We start from the raw sequence: 23,604 nt of genomic DNA, 5'->3' as shown, positions 1-23,604 counted from the left end.
GCAGGCTCTGAACTGCCACTGCAGAGCCCTACGTAGGACTCGACCCACGAACCGTGAGATCATGACCTGAGCTGAAGTCAAGAGCCAGATGCCTAACCAACGGAGTCACCCAGGCACCCCACATGTTGAAATTTGTAATTAGTTGTGTTAAAATGGGATATTCTGGACCTTCCAAGTCTCAGCCATAAGAAGGCTAGTAGATTCCATTTGGTACTCTGGTAACACCCGCTCTTGGAACCCAGAACCATCTTGTAAGAAAACTCACTACTTGGTGAAGATACCACAGGGAGAGGCCTAAGACTGCATAAAAAACGAAGGGTAGGGCTGACCCTGACCTTCTGAATGCTCCTGTCAAGACACTAGGTGTGTGAGTGAACCTCTCTTGGCTCCTCCACTCCAGTCCAGCCTGATGCATCTCACCAAATGACCCCAGTTGACCTGTGGAGTAGACATATTGTTCAATTCAACCCTGACTCACAGAATCATGAAGTTCAATAAACCACCGTCTTAAGCTACTAAGTTTGGGCATGACCTGTGAATAGCAATATATAATCAGAACATTCTTATTAAATTTTTAACTTATTTGATGAAAACCTCTACATTTATTTATGGCAACAAGGGATTTCTTAGCCGCACTTTGGAAAACATTGCTGCGGGCAGTAGATTTTCCCATCCATCCGCCCCTATCTCTTTGAAACCTGTTTGTGCTTGTTCTTATCACTGTGATTCTGACTTCACACCAAGATTTTAACTAATTCTGTCCTTGAGTCTGAGTGTATATATGGACCTATCCTCTAGCAGCCCAAGTGACTCTATGTCAGTTAGCTTAAATGGGAGTCTCATTCCACAACTTTGTGCGAGTTCTAATAACTCAGATTCTGTGTTTGTCCTGTGTTCCCCCTTGTATTCTAGCCCCAATAACTGGGTCTTAACCTTATTCATTCCACTTAAGCGTCTAACCTAATAGCCTGTCTAATAATCCCTTGTAGATTGGGATCCTTCCTTGTTTTCACCTATGTTCTCTTTCTCTGTAGGTACCATAAAAATTGTCACACATTTAGCAGCTTAAAGCAACACCAATATATTACCCCACAATCTTATCAATGTCTAGGCTCAGCGCATGGCTGAGTTTTTGAAATGAGCCCACCTACAAGTGATTAAGAAATACCCTTTCCTGCTCCCCAAGATTTTGATGTTTTCAATAATGAATAACCACCGCAACCAAAGTCTGTACCTGCAATTAGAAGCCAACCCTGACGAAGGCTGAAATAGGGAGACAAGGTGCTGTGGGCATCTGGAGGTGAAGAGAGAAACCAAGATTACAGCCGAATTCATGAATTCATGTTAGATGTGGCCCTGGGGCTGCTCTGTATCTTTCTCTATTTCTAGGAACGACCCAGGTGGTTGATCATTCTGAGATTTGCTTCTCTTCACCTCGGGAGATGGACACGGAGGGAAACTGAGAAAAATAAAGGTGCACCCTTCGCTTGTGTCTGCGTTGGGACCCGTAGTCATTCGTTCTGTGGGAAGACAGGAGTTTAACTGAGCAGACAAAACAATGAGCTATCCGGAAAGATTCCCACAGAACCCAGGAATTATGGGTGATTTGGACTTTTCCAGGGTCTATAGTGCCGTTTCTAACCATCTTTGTTCGCTCCACTCCTGATCCAAAAGCACCCCTCAGGACCATTTTTATGCCTGTGACCTTGTCTGAACCAGCTCGTTATTAGCTGTGAAGGAGACTGTAAGGTTAAATACTGCATTTTTTTTTTTAATTCTTCCCAGCAATTTACTAGTTTTCTAAATCAAATTCTCTTTCCTCTCTCTTTAAACAACAAGCTCCTTTGTACACTTGGAGCACTTGCCTCTTTTCTTGCTGCTTGTCTGATTCTCCATAGTTTCCTTGCCGTTTTTATTGGAATTTCAGGACTACTCTTGGATTTACTCAGGGGGCCCACCACACACAGAGCATCTAAACACTTCCCTGCACTTCTCCAATCTCACACAGTCTGCCACCCACCCCATAGTCCCCCCCACCCCCAGACTCCCATTCCACAGGGATAGAAGACTCCCAGCGCTTAAAGAGGGTGAAAAGTGATAATAAATATCTAAAGTGCTTATAACAGTGCCTACACTTGGTAACAACAAAATGACCACTAACAGTTATTATAATGGGATCGTCATCTGTCATATTGGGATTTTTTTTTTAAGTTTATGTATTTATTTAGAGAGAGGAAAAGAGCATAAGCAGGGGAGGGGAAGAGAGAGAGAATCTCAAGCAGGCTCCACACGGTCAGCCCGGAGCCCGACGGAGGGCTTGAACTCACGAACCATGAGATCATGACCTGAGCCGAAGTCAAGAGACTGGTGCTTAACCGACTGAGCCTCCCAGGCACCCCTTTACTATGTGGATCTTAAGAACAACCTTATAATGGTCATGGAGAGAAACACATGCAGGAAAGTTTGTGAGATGTTTCCCACAGGTCCTGACCCAAAGAGATGTTCAACCAATCTTAGCAATATTATTATGGTTAAGTTTCTATACCGTCTTTTAAGAGTTTAGGTGTTTGTAACTACTTATTCAAAATCTATATATCCTGCTAAGCGGCACATGTAAAGCACAACAATTCTGAAATATTATTTGGTATACGGGAGAAATTCAACCTGATGCACACTAAGTAGCAATGATTTCAGGCTTAGAAGGAATCCGCGTCCTTAGGAACCTTAGTGCCATAAAGTTTTTTCACAAACGGAAAGGCTTTTGCTAGTGAATGAATGCCAATTTTTTTTGAATTTCCATGTGTGCATTGTTGACTCTTGTCTACCTAGAATAAGTTTATCTTTAAAGAAGGAAAAATGAAGGTGACTACGTTACTTGCTGTTACTAATTTAACATCAGAATTTCAATACCAGACAGACTTTAGCGAGTGATACTCAGGTAAGAAGAACTTGAAGTAAGAATTCCAAAGTCCCGTAACTAAGGTAGAAGTATTGTCTAAGCCAAATGGAAGAAGAATGGTAAAAACTGCAGGGAGCCTGGGACTTCCTTAAGAGCTGGCTTGGTCCTACTCTTATGAGAAAATTAAAAATAAATGGACACTATTTTCCAACTCTAAAACATATTATATGCAGTACATACTTTAACCTAGTTTACAATTAACATTTATTATGCCCACTGAAACCACAAAGCCAATGTTTAATTTTACAGTTTGAAGTCACACATAGGGAAATGCTTTACAAAATAGGATATTGTTCCTCAACGAAAAATATTACAGTATAGGTCCCAAACGAGTCAGTTCAAGTGGTTTACCTGAATAACAGAACTGTCGTGGAATGCAGGCTACAAGACGCGGTAATGCTTTCAATAGCTGATTCAGGTTCAAAATTTGCCAAAGCGGAAGAGACATTTTAAACAAGACCCGTCTTAGTTTTCCAAGATTTTTGGTTTTTCAACTGCATTACATTTACTGAAACATACCATCACTTCTGACAAATTGAAGATAATAAGCAGGTCACATTCTACTGCTTATATACGACGACATGAAAATCTTCGATATTTTACTCTGGCTTGAAATCATGTTTCAAGATATAAAAATCTCAGTTATACCCACTTAGGTTTATTACCTGTCTTTACTCACAAGGCTCTTATATAGAAATCAAAAATTTGTGCCACGGCTCACATCAAATTAAATATATTTCTGCAATCTGTTTAGTTATCTGCAGTCTATTTACAAAGCATGTGCATGATTTCCTCTAATAAACATACTAAATGGAAGCAGTGTTTGTCAACTCCTACATTGATGTCATGGCTGAGCGTGTAACGCAAAGACACCATCCGGAGACAATGTATTTTTCTTAATCGAAAGTCACGTCTTACAAAGTCACACACAATATGATCTCCTATTCTAATTATACTCTCAGTCTGAGGTGTTTCTAATATGCTGTGGGTTGTTAAAGAAAAGACCAAGAAAGAGTTGCCAAGGGTTTACCATGGACATAAAATATTGCAAAGCTTAAAAAAAAAAAAAAGTCAGGCTAAATACACACAAAAGCTTGTGTATCGGAAACAAAAAGTTAGTTTGAAAGGAACACGGATGGTTTAGTAAGTGCTGAAACACGACTCATCTAAGTCTGTTCCTCTAGCCTGACACTCTTCAAGTTTCGATGTCACCTTAAACATCCTGGATGTACCTATAGCTTATGTCACTGAACCCTGCTGATCAGGCTGACCATTTGATGCATTTCCCAAACATTGAGTATCAAGTTGTGCCCCGCCTAGACCAAAAACTTAAAAGAGTTTTTTTTTTTTTTTTGCAAATTGAAAAATCATGTAGAATAAAATAGTGAGTCCGAAGTAACATATTTGATAGTTGGTCACTGATCAATATTAGCACCTTGATAAAAATTACATTGGATGTGCCAAAAAGAAACTGAAAAAAAAATATATGCTGTTTTATTTACAAATCACAGTTTTCCTCACAGTGTTAGACTTTGGATCACTCTGATGTGGCCGTGCCTTGTAAGATGATGGGCCATTTGGTTTTTCATTTGACCTATGACAGTCCACATGGACCAGTTGGTGGAGCTCCAGGATAAGAACCACAGGTAGCCAATTTATCGCTAAAGTGCTACTGTATTTGGAAGGTGCAATTAACTGGGTTGGCTAATATGTACATTTCAGTCTTCCTCTCTTTTAAAACCAACAACTTCTAGCAACTATACTTTCATTATTTTCCCCATAAAATCTGCATTGAGAACTATGGTATCATTACCCCAGAAAGACATTTGGCAGATGAATATTTTTCTGATCTGAACATCATGTGTATTTCCAGTTTCTTTATCTCACTAATGTAACAGGTTCTTGTTTCAATATGTTCCCATGTGCTAATTGATTAGAATATAATTATGCATTACAGACTGATGTGTTTCATGATCCTATAACTTCAGACGTCATTTCTCTAGTTCGTGCTAGCAAGGAGGCTATTAGGGAGTTTTCTGGGTTTTTTTCAGTGTACTAATTACCTAAAATGGTCTGTTTGACAATCTAAAGCTATAGGTGTTGGCAAATGAGAAAAATGATAGAGAAAACATACAAGTTCCTTTCCTCTGTGTTTAAATGATAGACTGGCTCTATGATAGCTCTGGACGACCATTTCTATACTCATGGTTATTCATTTATTAACTTTGAAATGTTAAAAAAATATAAGGTATTATCACCTCCACTTAATCATAAATAGATCAGTAATATTCACCAATCCTCAGCCATAAACTATTAGCAAAATTTGGCCATTATTAAATCCAATCTTGTTTCACAAAGAGTGACCTCTAAGTCATACACAAGTCCTGGACTTCATTGAATCTGGCTGCTGTGCTCACCTAAACCATTACAATGACCTTGTTATTAAGGAATGAGTCAGTGGGGGAAACATCAGAGCCAGAGATGGAGCTGGTCAGTTGAATATCCAAGGGTGCTTTGCCTCATTACTGTGACCAGACTGAAATCACAGTCAGAGGCAAGCTGATGTGATAAAAGGTGTCCTTGCTTGTCCCAAGTCCTATTTTCACTCCGTGAGATTCATTAGTAGTACAAAGTGACATTCTATCAACGGAGACCCCATATCTGTAGCAATGTTCATGATTACTAGTATTTAAATCACTTAAATGCAATTTGTTTACTCTAACTATAGGATCCCGCCAATGCTAGAGAATAAATGGTATTAATTTTTAAGGAGTGTTTTTAAAGCAGCAAAGGACAGTATTTGGTTTATCATCACTGATAGCTCTCGGACATTGTGTGCACACAAATTTCACGTATCAACAGCTCCCTGTCCGCGTTTATCACTGGTATCAGGGATTCTGAATTGTGTCTTAGCTTCTGTGGGAAGCTTCCAGGCTATCTATACACCAAGTTGAGAACTTAGGCTTCAGTTGCTTGAATAAGTGTTTTTCTTATCTGTGACTTGGAAAAACTAGTATTAATGAAACCCAACAGACTTATTAATGTAACTACAAGTAACGAATACCACTAGTCAAGAAAGGGTAAGTTTAAAACTTCCTTAGAGAGGAAGACTACAGTATCAGAATAAGGATACGTGAGGAATATATACATATACGCCTGTTTCACGCAGAAAGCCTTCTGTAAAAAAATACAAAAGCAACCAGTGCTGTATATTATGTAAACTCACAAAGTGTACTTTATACACAAACATGAAGCATAAATTAAAAGTAGGACAACAGCAAAACTTTTTAAATATAGAATTTGCACATATTTTTGTTAAATAAGAATAAATACTTTTATCACACAAATTCACATACCAGTCGCAAAAACAATAAATTACATTTTTTTTCAGTGCTGCAACTTTATTTTTGTTTGTGATTAATCCCTTCATTCTTAGTTTCATGGGATAAAACTGTTTCCACAGGAAGGCAAAGGACGTTGAATTTACCGAACAAATTCAAACAATGCCCTGAAACCTTTAAACAACAAGGCAGGGCTTAATTTGGCCTTTTCTGTTCCAGAAGAAAGAGATGTCATTTTCTTCTGGGCTCCCTTTATTTAGTGACACTGAATCCGGAGTGTTTAGTTTTGTGGGATTAGATTCTTACTATCCTGAGCGTTTTCAGACAAACTTTTTTCCTCGAGGAAGGAGCCTCAGCATCGCGAATCCTGGACTCTTCATTCACGATGCAACTATGGAAAGGGGAAATGCATAGTCCAACATTAGACTGGACTGAATTAGATTTCATTATGGGGGATTTTCCCTTTATCATTCCTTTTATCTATTGAACACTCCATTTCTCTGAATTTCAGTTTCCAGTCTGTATCGCTTTTCTCAGGAGTTTAGATAGACATACATTCCTCAGTCAAACTATTGATACTCGTATGAAAAAACTAAAGAAAACTCCTTAAAAGCACAGAATAGTGGTTTATTCCTTTTAAGCTCTCTAGGATTATTTCAATGAGAAGAATAAAACTTCACTGTTTGGGGGGAAAATAAATGATAAATCATACTAAAAAAAATCTATGAATACAAACATGGCTGCCCTTCAATTATTTTTTTTTTCATGCTGCTACGAATATAACAAAAGATAAAAACAAATTTTGTCCCAGTTGAGTTACTTGATTAAAATTATTTTGAAAACTGGGAAATAGTCAGGTTGGCCTGGCTATTAATTCTTTTGGAATAATCAAATAGTCGGTATGATTTAAAATTCTTTTCTGAGTGATTTGAATAGCATGGTTTCCTGTCCCTGATATCTGGTGACCTCCATCAAATGTAGGTGACCAGCTCCATATAGGACTCATTTCTCTGATGAATAATTTATTAAGAGTAAATGACCATGTCTAAAGCAAAGTCAGTCGATGAGAAGCCAAAGGATGATTAACAGTTTTGTAAAACGTTATTTGTTTCACCAAATAATTTCTTAAGAAAATACTTAAAACAGTGAGACCTCCATTCTCCTCACCCGCTGAAATCAATGTGATCTAGCAAGATCAATTACATAATTATTTTATATTAAAAATATTTTCTAATAAAAATAAACTCTGGTGAGCTTTAAGGGAACTCAAACAATTGTCCCCTAATATCTTTATATGCAAATCTCTAATAATAGGCACATTTGGTACAATTATTATAAAGTTTTATATAAAACAATTGGCTTTGTAATCTTTCATAAAGAAAAAGAAATCCCGATGAATTTGAACACCTTGGATTTTCTGAGCTATGGGGTAGAGGGCTGCAGTTGACCGTTTAAAAAGAGATTTTTAGGCAGTCAATTGTAAAAAAAAATTCCATATCTAACACCCAAACGTACAACCTACCTAGACAGGCTACGGAAACAGAAGCAACAAACTTCTCAAAAATCGTCCCGTTTCATCAAACACTTACTGGTACAACCAAGTGCTTTCCAACTGGGAAAAATCTTACGGACAGTATCAGTATACTTGGATTTAAAAAGACAATGCAAAGAATCGCTGCCTGTATGGTGTGGAAACAGTCTTATTAATATTAACCACTATTTTTTTTTTTCCTTTTGCAAGAGCCACATATATGATGATCACTTCTAGATGTGGCTAACTCCAAAGTGATCTTTAATACTCCTATCAAACTAAATCAACAAGTACAAAACATTGCGGGTCTTACAGAACCCCTGAACAAAACATACAAGCGAAAACTAATGCATTTTCAAGGCTGGCTGGTAAGAGGTATACCAGTGTTGAACGTGTGGGATGCGATTAGAAAACTCTCTGCCGTGTGTTTTGTACGAATATTACACAAGGTAGGATATTAGCTGGAAGCCTCTGAAAGGGCAAGCAGTGTGAAGATAGAAATCGAAAATTTCTATTTGTGTGTTTTTCTTCCTTTTAAATTCTAACATGAGGAAACTAGTGTTTAGACTCTTGAATACGCCCAACATACACACACGCAAACACTACATCTACGTCCTAATTATGCATTCATTTGGCTGGCTGCCTGAAAAAAATACAGGCAGTTGACGTTTAAGTAAATGGATCGGTGTATCTATTTAAATGACCAGCTACGCGGAGATCCTTTTCCTTTTTAGAATTTCGCAGAAGATGCTTCCTGTCAAAATGGTTTTTGACCAAAATTTGATCTCCTGTAGTCTGAAAGTATGTGAAATCTTGTGAAAACAGCAGCAGGTTCTTAATTTCCAGTAAATCATCCACAGCTCTTTCTGGAAACTGGAAGGAGTTGAAATAGCTGCAGACCTACTTTGGTCAAACATTTTTTATAGAAATATATATATATATATATTTTTTTTTAATAGAACCAAGTGATATAAAGTGACATACCAAGGGAGAATGATTTACAAACAGTAAAAATAAGCTACTGTGTATTATGGATGAGAATGATTATGATGCCTTTGAAGACATTCTATAAGAGGTAGGTGACAAAGGGGAGACTGTTCTGCCATCTTCAAATGTCCCCTGATTCTACATTCACCAGTGTTTTTTCATTCTTGTAGCCCAGGGGATGTTCAATAACTCCCAAGTTTTTCTGTATTCCAAGGTCACTACTGTCGCACGAAGCAGTGCACATCTCCATTTGGTCACAGAGAGCAGATTCTGCCCATAATTAGACTCCTGTTGACAATGACATTGAAGCGTGACTTTCTGTGCTTCCGGCAGACCTCTTGTTTACCACGACTGATCACCACCATTTGCCACGACTGATCAGTGATGAATCACCCAGTTAGCTCTGCGTAAGCTCACGACCACGGGCTAACATTTCTTTAGCAAACATTGCTTAAACGCAGAAGGCCTCTGGGAGAGAAGGCATCCCTTCGCTAACTTCCGGTTTGCATCCTGGCACTGGACCGTCCGGGTGTGCCAGCCCGTATCACAGGTCCTGGAACAGGTGAGCCATGGGCCTGTCACCCACTGCAACTGTGGAGTGTGTGAGCCCACTTTATTGCTGCCGTGGCTAGTGACAGAGTTGACTTTTTGGGTGGACTTCTTGGGAACGAAAAAACTGTAGCGGACATCTAATGCTTTCGTTGGATCTGTTGCAAGAATCTGCACTATCAGAATTTCCTTCGTGGCTGAGTAGCCCATCCCATGCAAGAAGTCATCCCTGTGGCTCCAACCACTGTAGTTCATGACTGTTCCGTTGATGTCGATGATGGTTTCCGAGGTGGAGATCATGTACTTCCCATTGATAAGGTACTCACCATTTTTCTTCTTCAGGGCTAAGTAGGCAGTGAATCGAGTCTGGTCTTTGGCTTTGAACTGTCGGACTTTTATGTGGGTTGCCCCTTCGGGGATCCTCACCACATCAGTGTAACCCTTACTGGAAGCAGGAATGTCCACAGAGGAGAGAGAGGGAGAGAAAGAAGGAAAAATAAGTCAACACTTAGTAAATGGATAAACAGATAAGAGTTCTCTAAAAGTCTTACCTTACCTTCACACGTTTTAAGGTAGTGAAGAGATTAGTTAAAAATTGGCTTCAAAAATTAGTTTCCTTATAACAAAATTGTGAGTAGACTATGAGAGTATATACGTGTTTATTGGGATGTTCAAAATCAGGATGATGTTAACAACCTGCCTTCGTTTTAAAACGTACACCAACTTTATTGAGATTTTCAAACACATTGCACACTCTTACAAATCCTATCATCTTTACAAAGCTCCTTTATGTTCTTTTGGCACAAAATGGGATATGTGTAAATACTAACAAAAATCTGCCCTCGATCTCATAGAAATCTTTAAATTAACGAGTCTCAGATTTGTCTGCAGACTAAAATCAAGCAGAGGTCTTTTAAAAATTTAAATCCCCAGACCCCAGACCAATTAGATCCCATCTGTCAGGATGGGAAGAGACAGCAGGATTTTGGGAGTCGTTCCAAATGTGCAGAATAGTTGGGGAACCACGGATTTAACTGCTGAACTAGAGACACAGTAGAAGTTCTGTTTCTGTTTCTACTAGAACTCTGGATTCTTTGAGCAGAACACCAATGAAATGTAAAATTCTGTAAGTGGGTAACCATCGCTGACTAGTATCATCAAAACAAAAAAAAAGTGAATCTTTAATGCCATAGCAAATTTCCTCAAATGCTGTGTCCGTGAACCTTATGACAGATAAAGTGAGGCTATGTGATGGGTGACGAATAAGGTAGGTCTCGAATGACCCATCATCTGCTCCGGAATATGGGCAAAGGCATCAATATCTCTAATATCCACAGCTTTTGAAAAAGGCTAGGACAGAAATGCTAATTGAGCACCAAGAGACTCTACGTGTAAGGAGTCATCTTTGTGAAAATCTCTGCCTTCATAAGTAATTTGATAATAAGGTCCCCATATGCTTTACTTTCTTAGTTACTTGAACAGAAACAAATTGCCCGTGTAGTTTGGTGTGTGTGAAATTTAATGATCTGCTGCTAAATTCTTACTCAGGTTGAGGGGTTATGGGGCAACTAATTCGTACCCTGAAAATCCCTAAGGTATTTGCCCTGCCCAGGCATTTCCTCTGAATCCAGAGAGGGGCTCCTCCCCAGGGAAATCCTTTTGTGTGCTGGGAATCTGATGGACAGCGACTGCCACTTTCTATTGTGTTGGGAGAAAGAAGATGCAAGGCTGATGATACTGCTTACCCATCCTACTGGACTCATTATTTTTACTTTTGTAATACATTTTGCGCCTTAGAATTTGTTACAGGACTTACTTTTTTTGAAATATCTAGGATCAAGAGATCATAGGCAAACCTACCATGGCTTGAAACATAACCTGGAGGGGTGTTGGAGAGGATATCTCATCTTACATAGGAAGCATATAAAGTGGAGGTATATTAAAGTATTTGAACAGGTGCACTCCAGAGCCGGTGGCAGTGCTGGGCTCCAAAGCCATGGCCCCTTACTCTTACTTTATGCTCCTTTTACAACATCCCCATGTGCGACACCCTTACCTCTGCCAGTCATACTTTATAACCGTTACAGGAAAATATGTTCTGATTACGTACAGAGTTTAAGCGACGCCGAACAGGATGTCAAGAAAATAAAGAATGAAGGGTAAGGGAATCAGGTAGGAGAGCTTTTTTGTTTTGTTTTGTTTTTTTTGTTTTAAATCCTTATTCCTTAGCGTTCCTCATATTCGTGAGAATCAGTTGGGATTATCAGCCATTGCAGGAGGTCTTGAGACTGACCTTCCCAAGGCAGCGGGAGGTAGGAGGCCTAGTGCCTTGATTTCTTAGCGCCTCAATAAAATATGATTCTCTTACTCTCCTGATACTGAGCAAGAGGAGGACGGAGCTGCCATTTACTGAGATGAGGAACATTGAGGGAGGAGTGAATTAAGATTAGGATCGTATTTGTCAAGAGGTGTGAGCTTGCTGAAATATTTTAATATGCATCATCTCCTCTGATGCACACAGCAATATTAACTTGCAAGATAATTACTATTAATTCCATTCTACTCTCAAGAATTCTGATTGTAGGGGTGCCTGGGTGGCTCAGGCAGTTAAGCATCCGACTTCGGCTCAGGTCATGATCTCACAGATCGTGAGTTCGAGCCCCGTGTCGGGCTCTGTGCTGACAGCTCAGAGCTTGGCCCCTGCTTCAGATTCTGTGTCTCCCTCTCACTTTGCCCCTTCCCCGCTCATGCTCCGTCTCTGTCTCTCTCTTTCCCCAAAGTAAGTAAACATTAAAAAAAAAAAGAACTCTGATAGTAAAAAAATAAATAAATAAAAGTGACCCTTCAAAGATCACATGATGTTCGTCACTGAGTCAGGGCTTGACTGCCAAGATTTCAGCTCCAAGATCAATGTCCTTTCTCATATGTCACATTTGACCAAGGTAATTTATCTGGAATAGTTCAACGGTCATATCACACAATATAATCTTGGTTAAATCAACTGACAAGCTGCTCTGTCACCACCACTCGTCGCTACCATGAATTTCTTCATCTTTTCATGGGACAAGAAACATGCAGACATTGGTTGTCAATACAGAGACAAAATGCTAAATTTAGCACTTAAAAAAGTGGCTTCTAAGCTTATGTAGGAAAAATGCATAGCATATAGTACATAAGGTTTTTTATTTCTTATTTGATTCCTGAACTTCTTCCCTTCCCCATTCCTTTTTTTTTTTTAAACAAGATAGCCTTCTCATCTTATGACCTAAGGCATAGCCTTTGCTTTAGCATTTAACAACCGTGCAAAATTAGATAAGCCCTACACTCTCAGAGTCCCAGTTTCCTCATTTGTAAAACAAAAAGGTATACTTCATCATTTCTAAGGGGTCTTGCACCTTGGCAATATATACAAATGCAGTATGTAATTGACACGCAGGGTATTTTACAGAGATGGTTCAATACAGTCCCGATGAATCGCTAGCAAATAAGATTAGTAATGCATCTTTTAACTCAGAATAGATTCTGCAGACATACAATTTTTTTTTTACTATATCAAAGATAATTTCCAGTGGTGCATAATAACATGGCATGTGACTATTTTAATAAATCCTTATTGTTAATCGGGTTTGCATATTACCTGCCGGTAAAGACAATACAGCACACACATCAAGAATGTATGCGTACCGGGCCAACACTACTCAGCCAAAAAGTGGTTTGACAAAGGGGAAAGACAATCCTGCATTCCAGCAGACTTTTTAGCCTGCTCCCTCCTCCTAGCTGATAACATAATATTTCATGCCAAAAATTGGGTACTTTATTTTTTTCATTTTTTTAAGTTTATTTATTTATTTTGATAGAGAGAGAGTGAGCAGGGAAGGCGCTGAGACAGAGAGAGAGGCAGAGAGAGAGAGAATCCCGAGCAGGCTCTGCACCATCAGCATGCAGCCCGATGCGGGACTCGAACCCACCAACCATGAGATCAGGACCTGAGCCGGAACCAAGAGTTGGGCGTTGAACGGACTGAGCCCCTCAGACGCCCCCCCACAAAACTGGATACTTTATACATTTACATACTTAAAACAAAAGCATAATCAAGGACCATGACAGGAAGCAGACGTTACTGCATATATTTCTTTATAGAGAAGATTTAAACCTGCAGAGGTCACTATAAAATGGGATTGCTGTCTCCATCACCGCCATTAACTTACAGGTCTTCTCAAGAAAAATACAGCCTAATGAAAAATCCTTTGTAAAGTGAAATCGTTATGATGCAAACTGGCCATCCTTCCCTAAATTATGCTTCAGAAATAAGAGATGCTTCAGAAATAGCGAGATGGCTAGCAGGGACCCCACCGACTTTTCCTTCTGGGTGTTCCCACTCTGCAAGACCTTGACCCTGATCAGAGCCACTGCGGTTCATTTGCCACCAGAGGCACCAGGAGCTTCGGCTCTGCAACCAGAGCTTTCTCCTCTCCCTCCCCGGTTCTCAAGTGGACCCCATGTTACCGGAGCCATGCTGGACCCCTCCACGGATGGCTCGTGACGTAACATGAGTCACCCTTTCAGTTTCTCAAGGCTAAAGCTTTGTCCCATGCACGTAAGGGCAAGGGTTCTACCCCCTCACCTTTTTTTATTGAAGGTCCCGACCACCTTGGTGCAACTGGAGTTGTCTCCCCCGCACACTGAGCACTTGTCATACTGCAGCCTGGAGCCGATGATGCCGTCACAGCCGGTCCGGACACACTTCCCCCGGACGCACACGGAGTTACTGTACGGCCTGCATTCGGTCCCATCCGTCACCTGAATAACGAGGCGCACGTTAGCGGCGGGAGATACTTGTGCGCAGGTGGTTTGGTTTGCACGGTAAGAGAGCAAGTCCTAATGTCGAGTTTTGAGTTTGATCGGGACAGTACATCGAAAAATGAACAAACAACCGAAAAAGCATAGTTCCCAGGAGTATCTGACCGAAACATCCTCGACACATTGGCAGAAGGAAGATCTGAGATAAATCTCAGTTATGCACTTTCTCTCTTGAGCCTAATTCCAAATGTGCCAGGAGACCCAAGGTCGTCCTCTCCCTTTCTGTATCCCGAGCATGTTCCCAAGGTATCGTCTCGCCTTTTTACATTGCTAGAAACGATCGTTTCACCTCGCATGTGGGACGTGTCCCTTGTGCGGAAAATGAGCAAGCTCAAGATGGCAGAGATCTGGGGCGCCTGGGTGGCTCGGTCGGTTGGGCATCTGACTGCAGCTCAGGTCACGATCTGGCGGTTTGTGGGTTCAAGCCCCGCCCTGGGCTCTGTGCTGACAGCTCAGAGCCTGGAGCCTGCTTCGGATTCTGGTCTGCCCCTCCCATACTCATGCTCTGTCTCTCTCTGTTTCTCAGTAATAAATAAACATTTTACAAAGTTTAAAAAAAAAAAGAAGGCAGAGATCCTTCTTGGTGGCATATTTGTTACTCTAGTGATGCATTTGAAAGTCTACACTTGACATCCAAACCTCCTTGTGGTTGAAAAGCATGCCCTACCGTGTGTTGAACCGTCAGATATTGAAATAGACACAAACATAGTAGTGCAGAAAGGGAGTCTGGGGAAATCAGAGCAAAGTACTTACTAGAAGATACTGAATGCATTTGGAATGAAGGAATCACACCCAAAAATAGTATATATTTTAAAAACTAGCTATAAAATAGTATGAATATGCACTCTGTGGTTTGTGCATGTGAGTGTATATAAATAGCATATGTAGTCATATGTATAAATAAACTTGTATTTTGCATTTGGGTATCTACTACTATTTTCATATATGTGTGTGAATATGTGAGTGTGTATATGTGTGCAAAGTGAAGTGGGGTATACTTCAGCAGACCCACAGGTCTCCAGATGGTGGCATTTCCAGGTGATCTTATTTCTTTGTCAGTTTTTAAATGAAACTGTATTATTATTTTTTTTCTTAAAATTTTTTAAATTCTTTTTTATTTATTTTTTGAAGGAGAGAGAGAGAGACAGAGCATGAGCGGGGGAAGAGCAGAGAGAGAGGGAGACACAGAATTCGAAGCAGGCTCCAGGCTCCGAGCTGTCAGCACAGAGCCCGACGCGGGGCTCGAGCCCACGAACCGTGAGATCATGACCTGAGCCGAAGTCGGACGCTCAACCGACTGAGCCACCCAGGCACCCCGAAAATGTATTATTTTACAATGAAAAGAGAAAGTATTTTCAAAATGACTTAAGGTGGATGTTAACTTCTGTTTTCAGTAGTATGTCACACGTATCTGAAGGCCAATTTCAGAGGTAGTTTTAAATGCAGCACCTGTTTACAAATTGGATAAACAGTATTTTAAATTGCTGCATACCATTCACTTTGAGAAATAAAACTGTTAGTAACTTAGCAAATGCTTTCCTGTGAAAAATGAGGGATAATTTCATGCACATATATCATAATGCGTCTAACTATAGGGATATGAATTCATATTATGGGTGTAAGACATTTAACAGTCTGGGTCAGAGATGATGATCTTGAAACCGACCTTCATGAATCACCAAAGGAATTTTTTTTTTTTAATTTTTAAAAATGTTTACTTATTTTTGAGAGAGACAGAGTATGAACGGGAGAGGGGCAGACAGAGAGGGAGACATAGAATCTGAAGCGGCCTCCAGGCTCTGAGCTGTCAGCACAGAGCCCGACACGGGGCTCGAACTCACAAGCCGCGAGACCATGACCTGAGCCCAAGTCGGACGCTTAACCGACTGAGCCACCCAAGGTGCCCCGCCAAAGGAATTCTTAATTAAACAATGGAAAAATAGAAAGCTTTCTTGCTTTCAGTTCCCCATACAAACATACCTCGGAAATTCTAGTTGTTTTCATGCTTATTTTGAAGTTAAAGTCAAACCACACCTTCCCTGATGGAAAGCTACGCTTTTCAAAAGTAGCTTTTGAAATATTGACTTGTTTTGTTTGTACAGAATAATTTCTTGTTCTTTGTGTTAAGGTTTGAGAACATAGACCTTCTAGAGATGAAAAGAAAACCCTCCAAAATCTAGCCACCCCAGGAATAATGACTGCTTATATTTGGTAGCTCTAGTTTTTATTCTACCAAATAATCTCCAGCAAGGCTCGACTGCTTCCAGACAGGCGGTGGGCAATTACCTTTGGAGAAAACACCACGTAGTAACCAGTCCCCTTAGCTCTGCAGGTCAGTTTGCACACATCCCCCAGCAGGACACCTGCATATTTGGGGACCCATTCCACAAATGTCTTGACTCCTTTCGCATCAGACTGATATCCATTTTTGGCCTCACACTGTTCGTGACGGAAAGATTTCCCTAAAAAACAAACAGGTCATGTGATTACTTTACCTACTCTGAACCTGAGACATAATCTTGTGCTTTTAAATAATTTTCAGGAGAAGGCGCAAACTTCTTTCTTTGCGAGCCTCTTGACACACAAGGGTGGAAGGGTTTTATCTGTACATGGAATTGAAAACAACCATTATTTTCTTCCTACTCTCTGAATACCGAGTTACTTTTAATAACCATTTAAAAATCACTCATGCATCTGTTATTAATTCGCACACTGGTGGAACCGTGAAGTACAAGATTAATAGTCTATTTCTCTAGCCTCCTTTATTTATTACTGCTAGAATGCAGGTTATAAGTGCTACATGGTGGGTTGCTGACACTTGGGAGCAGCGTACCGTTCGGTGGGCAGGGCGTGACGCTGCAGGAACGGTAGATGGCCCTCTTCCCCGTGCAGTAGCGACCACTGTTTCTGGGTGCGGGGTTATTGCAATGGCGATAGGCAAACTGTACTCCTCCCCCACACGAGCGAGAACACTGGCCCCAGGGCCCCCAGGATCCCCAGTTGCCATGGCTTGATGTCTGAAAGAGAAAATAGAAGATATTTCTAACTCAGAAAGGAGAAAAACATTCAAGACGTACATTTGGAAATCCTCTGCATTCAATGACATATTGGAAACCGCATCCCAGGTGTAAATTTTCCCTGAGTTGGGCATGGTCACAGATATTGGACGTTCTGGAATGACAGTGCAATTCCAATTCTAAGCAATTCCTCTTTTCTGCTCCCTGCCATTCCGTGGCACTAGGCTCTGAATGTTTCCCTGTCAGTATTGAGCACACTGCAAGGATCACTCCTGGTCCCTCTGGGCCTTCTGATACTGCCCATTTCCGTCAATAACCACGGCCCTACAGCTAACTTTTTGTCAGCTCTGATTCCGCATTTTTAGCAAGCTATACGCCGCTGAGGCCTTTGCACGATGCCTGGCATGGCTGATCGTATTTATGTTTTTCTCCCTCTTTAGCACCTAAGTTCTGCATCCCTTTGTTGACATCACGCATCCCATCTGAAGCAGATCCCCTGTCACATGCATAACCGTATTTGACGTGAGTTTGGCTTAGTTCCTGATAAGCCTGGAGTCCTTCTCTGTCGAGAGGAAATATGACAGATATCGAAGAGCACCCACACCCCCACGCGCTCACGCCACGTGTTAACTGCACCACAGGGAATGATTAGCTCTGTTCTGACATCCTAGGGGTCTACGACTCTGGCAACTGCAGCAGGAAGATGAGAGGGGCCGCAGGGAAGAACGCTATAAACTCCTTTGCGGGAGGAACGGGCGAAGAGCTCTGGCTGCTGTCGGGGCATCTGAGAATGCGTGGTTGTGTGACAGTCTTGAAAGACAAGCACTGTGCGTGTGTACGTCAACGCTCTCCTCGGGACCTTGAAAAGCGGAGGAGACTGAGCAAATGCTCCCCTTGAGCCTTTCAAGGAAAAATACCTTCACTAGGAAATAAAGCCTTCTGGTGATAGCACCCACACATGTCACCGGAATGTTCTTCAGATCCTGCGTCCCCAGGCATTGCGTGACAAAATCACTTACTGAATAATATTTTTTCTTGGTCTTGTCCACACACTTGCCCTGCAGGCAAATCCTCCCTTTCCCACATGGCGTCCCTTCCACGGCTGGCAGCTTCTTGGTCAGACACACCATCTGGCCCTGGCGGACCACGGCACACCACAGGCGCGTGCACACATCCATGCCGGGGCACACCGAGTACTCAGGCCCGAACGTCAGGTTGCACTGCTGGGTGGCATCATACGTCTGTCCGGGGAGCTCCTCAGGGCCCGATATCTGTTGGCGTGGTAGATCTAGCAAACAGTTACCTGAAAGAAAAACCGAGATTGACCGCCACTCTGTGTTTAGGCTTCTACCTACGCAACTCATGGGTCTGAAAACGCAGCGCCCCAGCTGGTGTGGGAGCATAAGCCGGCCACACGTCTGCAGGCTGATGCCCGGGGGCAGGGGCTCCACAGGAGAGGGACGCGGGCGCCTCTCTGCATTCACCAACTAACTACCTCCCGGATTTTCACGGGCCACGTACGTGCTCTGGGGCATCTGTGACAATGACTGTGGGATGATCAAGTGAAATTATTTTGTAATAATGAGCTGTAAGAACAGCCGCTGTGCTGAGGGGTGAGAGGAAATCGGGACGGACCCGGAGGAAAAAAAGACAATGGACACAACGACAACGGCAGCAGCAAAAACAATACTAATAAACGAGCATTTACAACTCTGAGAAACAGAATTTGTCCGTGCGCTCTGTTTATACCCTTCTCCACTGTCAGCCTAGGTCTTCCTCATGTGCCCATCCACGTCCCTCTCCATTAATTCCGTAAATAATTACAAGGGGAGACCTCATTCATTCACTACATCAACAAACATTTGGTCAGCACCTACGATGTCCCAGCAAACGTACTAGATACGGGGAAAACACGAAAACGACCCAGATCTACACCTTCACGTCTCCCCCAAAAGTGAAGAAAATAAAAGAAATGAGGCGTTTCTTCTAGACTTATGTGAATTTTAACTACAGAGCACTCAAGAGCTGCAGAATAAAGGAGCAGTGGGCAAAGACAAGACCTAATCTTTGAAAATTTGGGACAAAGCCCTTCTTTTAATTCTTCTTCTTTGTCTCCCATTTGGGTCTAGTCTTGGATGCACCTAGTAGCTGTTGGGTGCTTGAAGCGTGTCACACAAATAAGTTGGTACTCTCCTTACATACTACTGTGAGAAGCATCAAGGAGTGATGCTGGGGAATCTGTAGAAGTGGGCATACATGCAGGCAAGGTGAACTCATGAGCTGATACACGCCTCCCCTCCCCTCAAAAGCTTCCCGTAAGTATCCCTGCTCAGTGAGTTAGCACCATGAATTGTCTCTGGGCCTACAGGAGCATGCCCATTACCCATCGGTTTCTGCACGTTTTTGTTTACTTGATTTTAGGATTTGCTCGCTGATTATCAATAGTACTAAACGTAACAAATATTTACACTATTCTCACTTCTTTCTTAACTTTTTTAAGGTTTATTTATTTTTGAGAGAGAGAGAGAGGGAGACAGAGCACGAGCAGGGGAGGAGCAGAGAGAAGAGGGAGACACAGAATCCGAAGCAGGCTCCGGGCTCTGAGCTGTCGGCACAGAGCCCGACGCGGGGCTTGAACCCACGGACCACGAGATCATGACCTGAGCCGAAGTCAGATGCTTAACCGACTGAGCCACCCAAGCACCCCCTCACGTCTTTAAATGTACTCGCTTACTTAATCCTCACAAGAACTCTTTGAGGCAGATTCTAATATTTTCTTTATTTTACAGATAAGAAAACTGAGAAATGAAAACACAGGTCACTGACCCAAGGTCATGTAGCTATTAGGGGTTTATGCTTAGAGCCTGCCTTCCTCATCATATTCCTTCTCGCCTCTGCTTAGCATGTGGATAGATTTCTAGCTTTTATTGCTGACCGGGCAGGCTCGTGGAGGAATCTTTTAAATGGTGGATACCCTGCCTAATGGTAGAAACACCTGGTCTAAAGCCTAATTCTGGCAAAACACAAAGTGGCTGAGTATTCTTGACCAAGCTCAGTTAAGCTTTCCCTAATTTTCAAGCTCTGTGGAATGCTTCTCTTCTCACTAGGACACTGTAAGCATAAAATCAACTAACAGAAATATAAAGGGTGACCGGAAATTTACAAAACAATGACAGTTGACTCTATGCTCAACATTATTTAACAATTTTAGACCATTCAAGTCATTCTTCTCACTTAACAAAAGAAAATCACATTTCAATCCTACTTTCCACTGAGAAAAGGAACAGTTCAGCACATTTTAAGTATACTGCAAATGTTTTCACAACCACGGTCAAGTTTCTTCAAAGTGAATACCTTAGAATTCGTCAATCTGATGGAAGCATTATATGAAAATGAATAAAGAACAGAGTTCCTATTTAGTTTCCGAGCCAGAACGTTTGAAGAGGTAAAGCTTCTGAAGGCAAGCCAGAAAAAGCATTAAAAATAAGCATCCAGCCAAAGAGAACTCTGGGAGAAAAACATCGAGTTAAAAGAAAAACATCAACATCAAGTCAATAGGAAAGAATGATAGTCAAACCTCACCAAGCTTTGTTTGGAAGACAGTAAGACTAGGCACTGAGAATTCTATGAAAAGCGTTATCTTCATTGCTACATGAGAAGAGAACGTTGTATAAACCAGGGAATGCTTGACAGGTGGCTGATGTTACAAGAACTGTTAACAAACGTCTGAGACAGCAAGAATACTTTCCGATTCTTCAAAAGTGCTGTTTCAAGAAATTTTTTTATTTTACTGAAAAGCACAGAACTGTAAGACTGTGTAACTAAGGATTAGGCAGGGGAGCCTTTAACGTGTGTGGATACATGTGGCCTGGGTGAACTTCGTTTGTCTTGAGCCAAAATAATTTACCACTTCTTTGTGGGCTTGCAGTCACTGATGTCTTTTCACCTGGCTAGGAGATGGTGAGCAAAAAGAAACATAGAATTCAATTTGAAATCAACTTCTAACAAGGAGACTTTGGGATGTGGTGTCGCTTTAAAAAGCTTAATACCCAAGTGTTAAGTTTTGTTTTGTTTTGTGTGGAGTAAAGTTGACACATGATGTTACATTGGTTTCACGCCCAAAGGGTAAATTTTAAAAATGAATAACACATTTGCTTTGTTATTAAAAATATGGTGTCTCAGGGGCGCCTGGGTGGCTCAGTCGGGTAAGCGTCCGACTTCAGCTCAGGTCATGATCTCGCGGTTGGTGAGTTCAAGCCCCATGTTGGGCTCTGTGCTGACCGCTCAGAGCCTGGAAGCCTCCTTCAGAGTCTGTGTCTTGCTCTCTCTCTGCCCCTCCCCCACTCACACTCTGTCTGTCTCTGTCTCAAAAATAAATAAACCATAAAAAAAATTTAAAAAAAAAATGGTATCTCAGTTCTATGGTTTTCCCTTAGAAGTCACCTGGGGATGACTTCTTGCTTAAAATAAAATGATTTATTTCAGAATGGCCATTAATTTATTATTCCGGTGTTTTCATCAGGATTTGTTGCTGCATTAGTTTCTGTGTGTCCTGAAACATACAGTCTATCAGTTTCATCTATATGCTTAATTATGTCCTTTTGCAATATAAAATAGGTACGGACACCTCTACCAAATGGAATGCTTGAACAACAATAAAAAAGAAGTCAGCCTAGAGCCTGATTCTGAATCACACGGTGTACAATACTTAAAACCTAAATCACAGTGGGTTGGATATAGATTGTCCATTTTTCTAAAAATGTGTATAATTTGGGCGAAGAGCGAAAGAGGATATCTGTCAATCTTTCGGCATCATTTGCATTGACCTCTAAAAGCAGCCATCTACGGTTGACTCTTCTTAATGTGTTTGACTTTTATACTCGACCACTTCTTCCCATCTATTTCCCGTATTTTTCAATTTATCCTACTCTGAAATCCTATCTGGGCTATGCTGGGCTCTCTTCCACAAATTGCCAAATTGTTTTTTTCTTTTCCTCCCTGCTTCCTTTTTTTCCCCTTTGTGTTCACATTTTCTCCATAGAAGAATGGATAGTTTCTAGAAGAAAGGCAACAGAAATGTGTCCATATTGCATATTCGTTTTTACCAGCCCTGTTCAATTAAATGCTTTAAAGATGAAAAATTAAAAAATGTAAAAGGCAGAGATTCGCAATGAGCTATTAAAGGAAAGACGGTGGTAGTCTCTCCATGGCCACAGAGAAGGTTAAGGGGGATGCCAGGTCGGCCATGCCTCCAGGAAATGGAGTAGAAAGATCTCTGGCTTTTTTCTATCTGATTTCCAGCACTGTTTGTCTTTCATTTCAATGATTAATGAAAATCATCAGATCAAATGTGGTTGTTCTCTATTCTTTTCATATTTTCTTCTCTGTTTCTAGCACGATGGTAATTTCTCTGTTTTCTCTTCCTTTCCAATAGCACAGGCATGAAATTAAGCATCGGTCCGAATATCCATGGTATATCAGAAATCAATGAATATTCCCAATGAAACTTGTCCGCTTTCACTTGCAAGCATATCTCCTTGGCAACTCATAGTTCTTTTAGGTGTTTATTTTTTTTATATAGATTTAAAATGTATGTTTATTCTTCATAAACCTATAAAATGGTCTTGAAGTTATTTTGGCCTTTCATATATTTTTTTAATTATGAAATTTATTGTCAAATTGGTTTCCATACAACACTCAGTGCTCATCCCAACAGGTGCCCTCCTCAATGCCCATCACCCACCCTCCCCTCCCTCCCATCCCCCATCAACACTGTTGGTGGGAATGCAAACTGGTGCAGCCGCTCCGGAAAACAGTGTGGAGGTTCCTCAAAAAATTAAAAATAGACCTACCCTATGACCCAGCAATAGCACTGCTAGGAATTTACCCAAGGGATACAGGAGTACTGATGCATAGGGGCACTTGGACCCCAATGTTTATAGGTGTTTATTTGAATGGCTAGCAGTAGAAGAGGAAGTGATGTATTACGGGCCAGGTGACAGAGACACCTTGAGGCCATTGACAAGGCACAGACCATTGTCGCTAACCAAAGGCAATTCCAGGGATCTGTTGGTGACACCGTCACAAGCTTGAAGTGCACTGTTTAGCAAATGTTACGCCGAGGAAATTAGATGAAAAAGTCTCCTTGTTACAGGGTGAAGCATAGCTGTTTAAAAATACCAGTCCTTTAAATATGTCCTTATTTGCAGACTCTTTTTAAAGAATACATTTGCTGTGAAAATCAAGATACTGTCATGATGGGCCTGGAGTTTTATGAGTGTTGCCTCAAAAACTGAATGTTAAGATCTTGTTATTAGCGTCATAGTCTACACTGGATTCAGAGAACTGGTTCTCTAAACC

The 23,604-nt window shown here is 41.2% G+C and overlaps 1 protein-coding gene across 2 annotated transcripts in view; it reads right to left on the bottom strand.

Annotated features, from left to right (window-relative positions):
- Positions 1–3,146: 3,146 nt before the first annotated feature.
- ADAMTS5 (ADAM metallopeptidase with thrombospondin type 1 motif 5) overlaps positions 3,147–23,604 on the bottom strand; it is a 51,628-nt gene continuing 31,170 nt past the window's right edge. For both annotated transcript variants that reach the window (XM_081796566.1, XM_060640337.3), the window contains 5 exons: positions 18,264–18,547; positions 17,061–17,244; positions 16,514–16,689; positions 13,992–14,167; positions 3,147–9,812 (listed from right to left, as the gene is read on the bottom strand). In XM_081796566.1, coding sequence (XP_081652692.1) covers positions 9,245–9,812; positions 13,992–14,167; positions 16,514–16,689; positions 17,061–17,244; positions 18,264–18,547 — 1,388 coding nt within the window. In that variant the 3' untranslated portion in view covers positions 3,147–9,244. The remainder of the gene's footprint in view (positions 9,813–13,991; positions 14,168–16,513; positions 16,690–17,060; positions 17,245–18,263; positions 18,548–23,604) is intronic.

Source organism: Panthera onca, chromosome C2, assembly GCF_046562875.1.
Source record: "Panthera onca isolate mPanOnc1 chromosome C2, mPanOnc1 haplotype 2, whole genome shotgun sequence".
NCBI classification, from domain to species: Eukaryota; Metazoa; Chordata; class Mammalia; order Carnivora; family Felidae; genus Panthera; species Panthera onca.
Note: the sequence above shows the minus strand (reverse complement) of the source record. Positions and strands in the feature narration are given on the sequence as shown.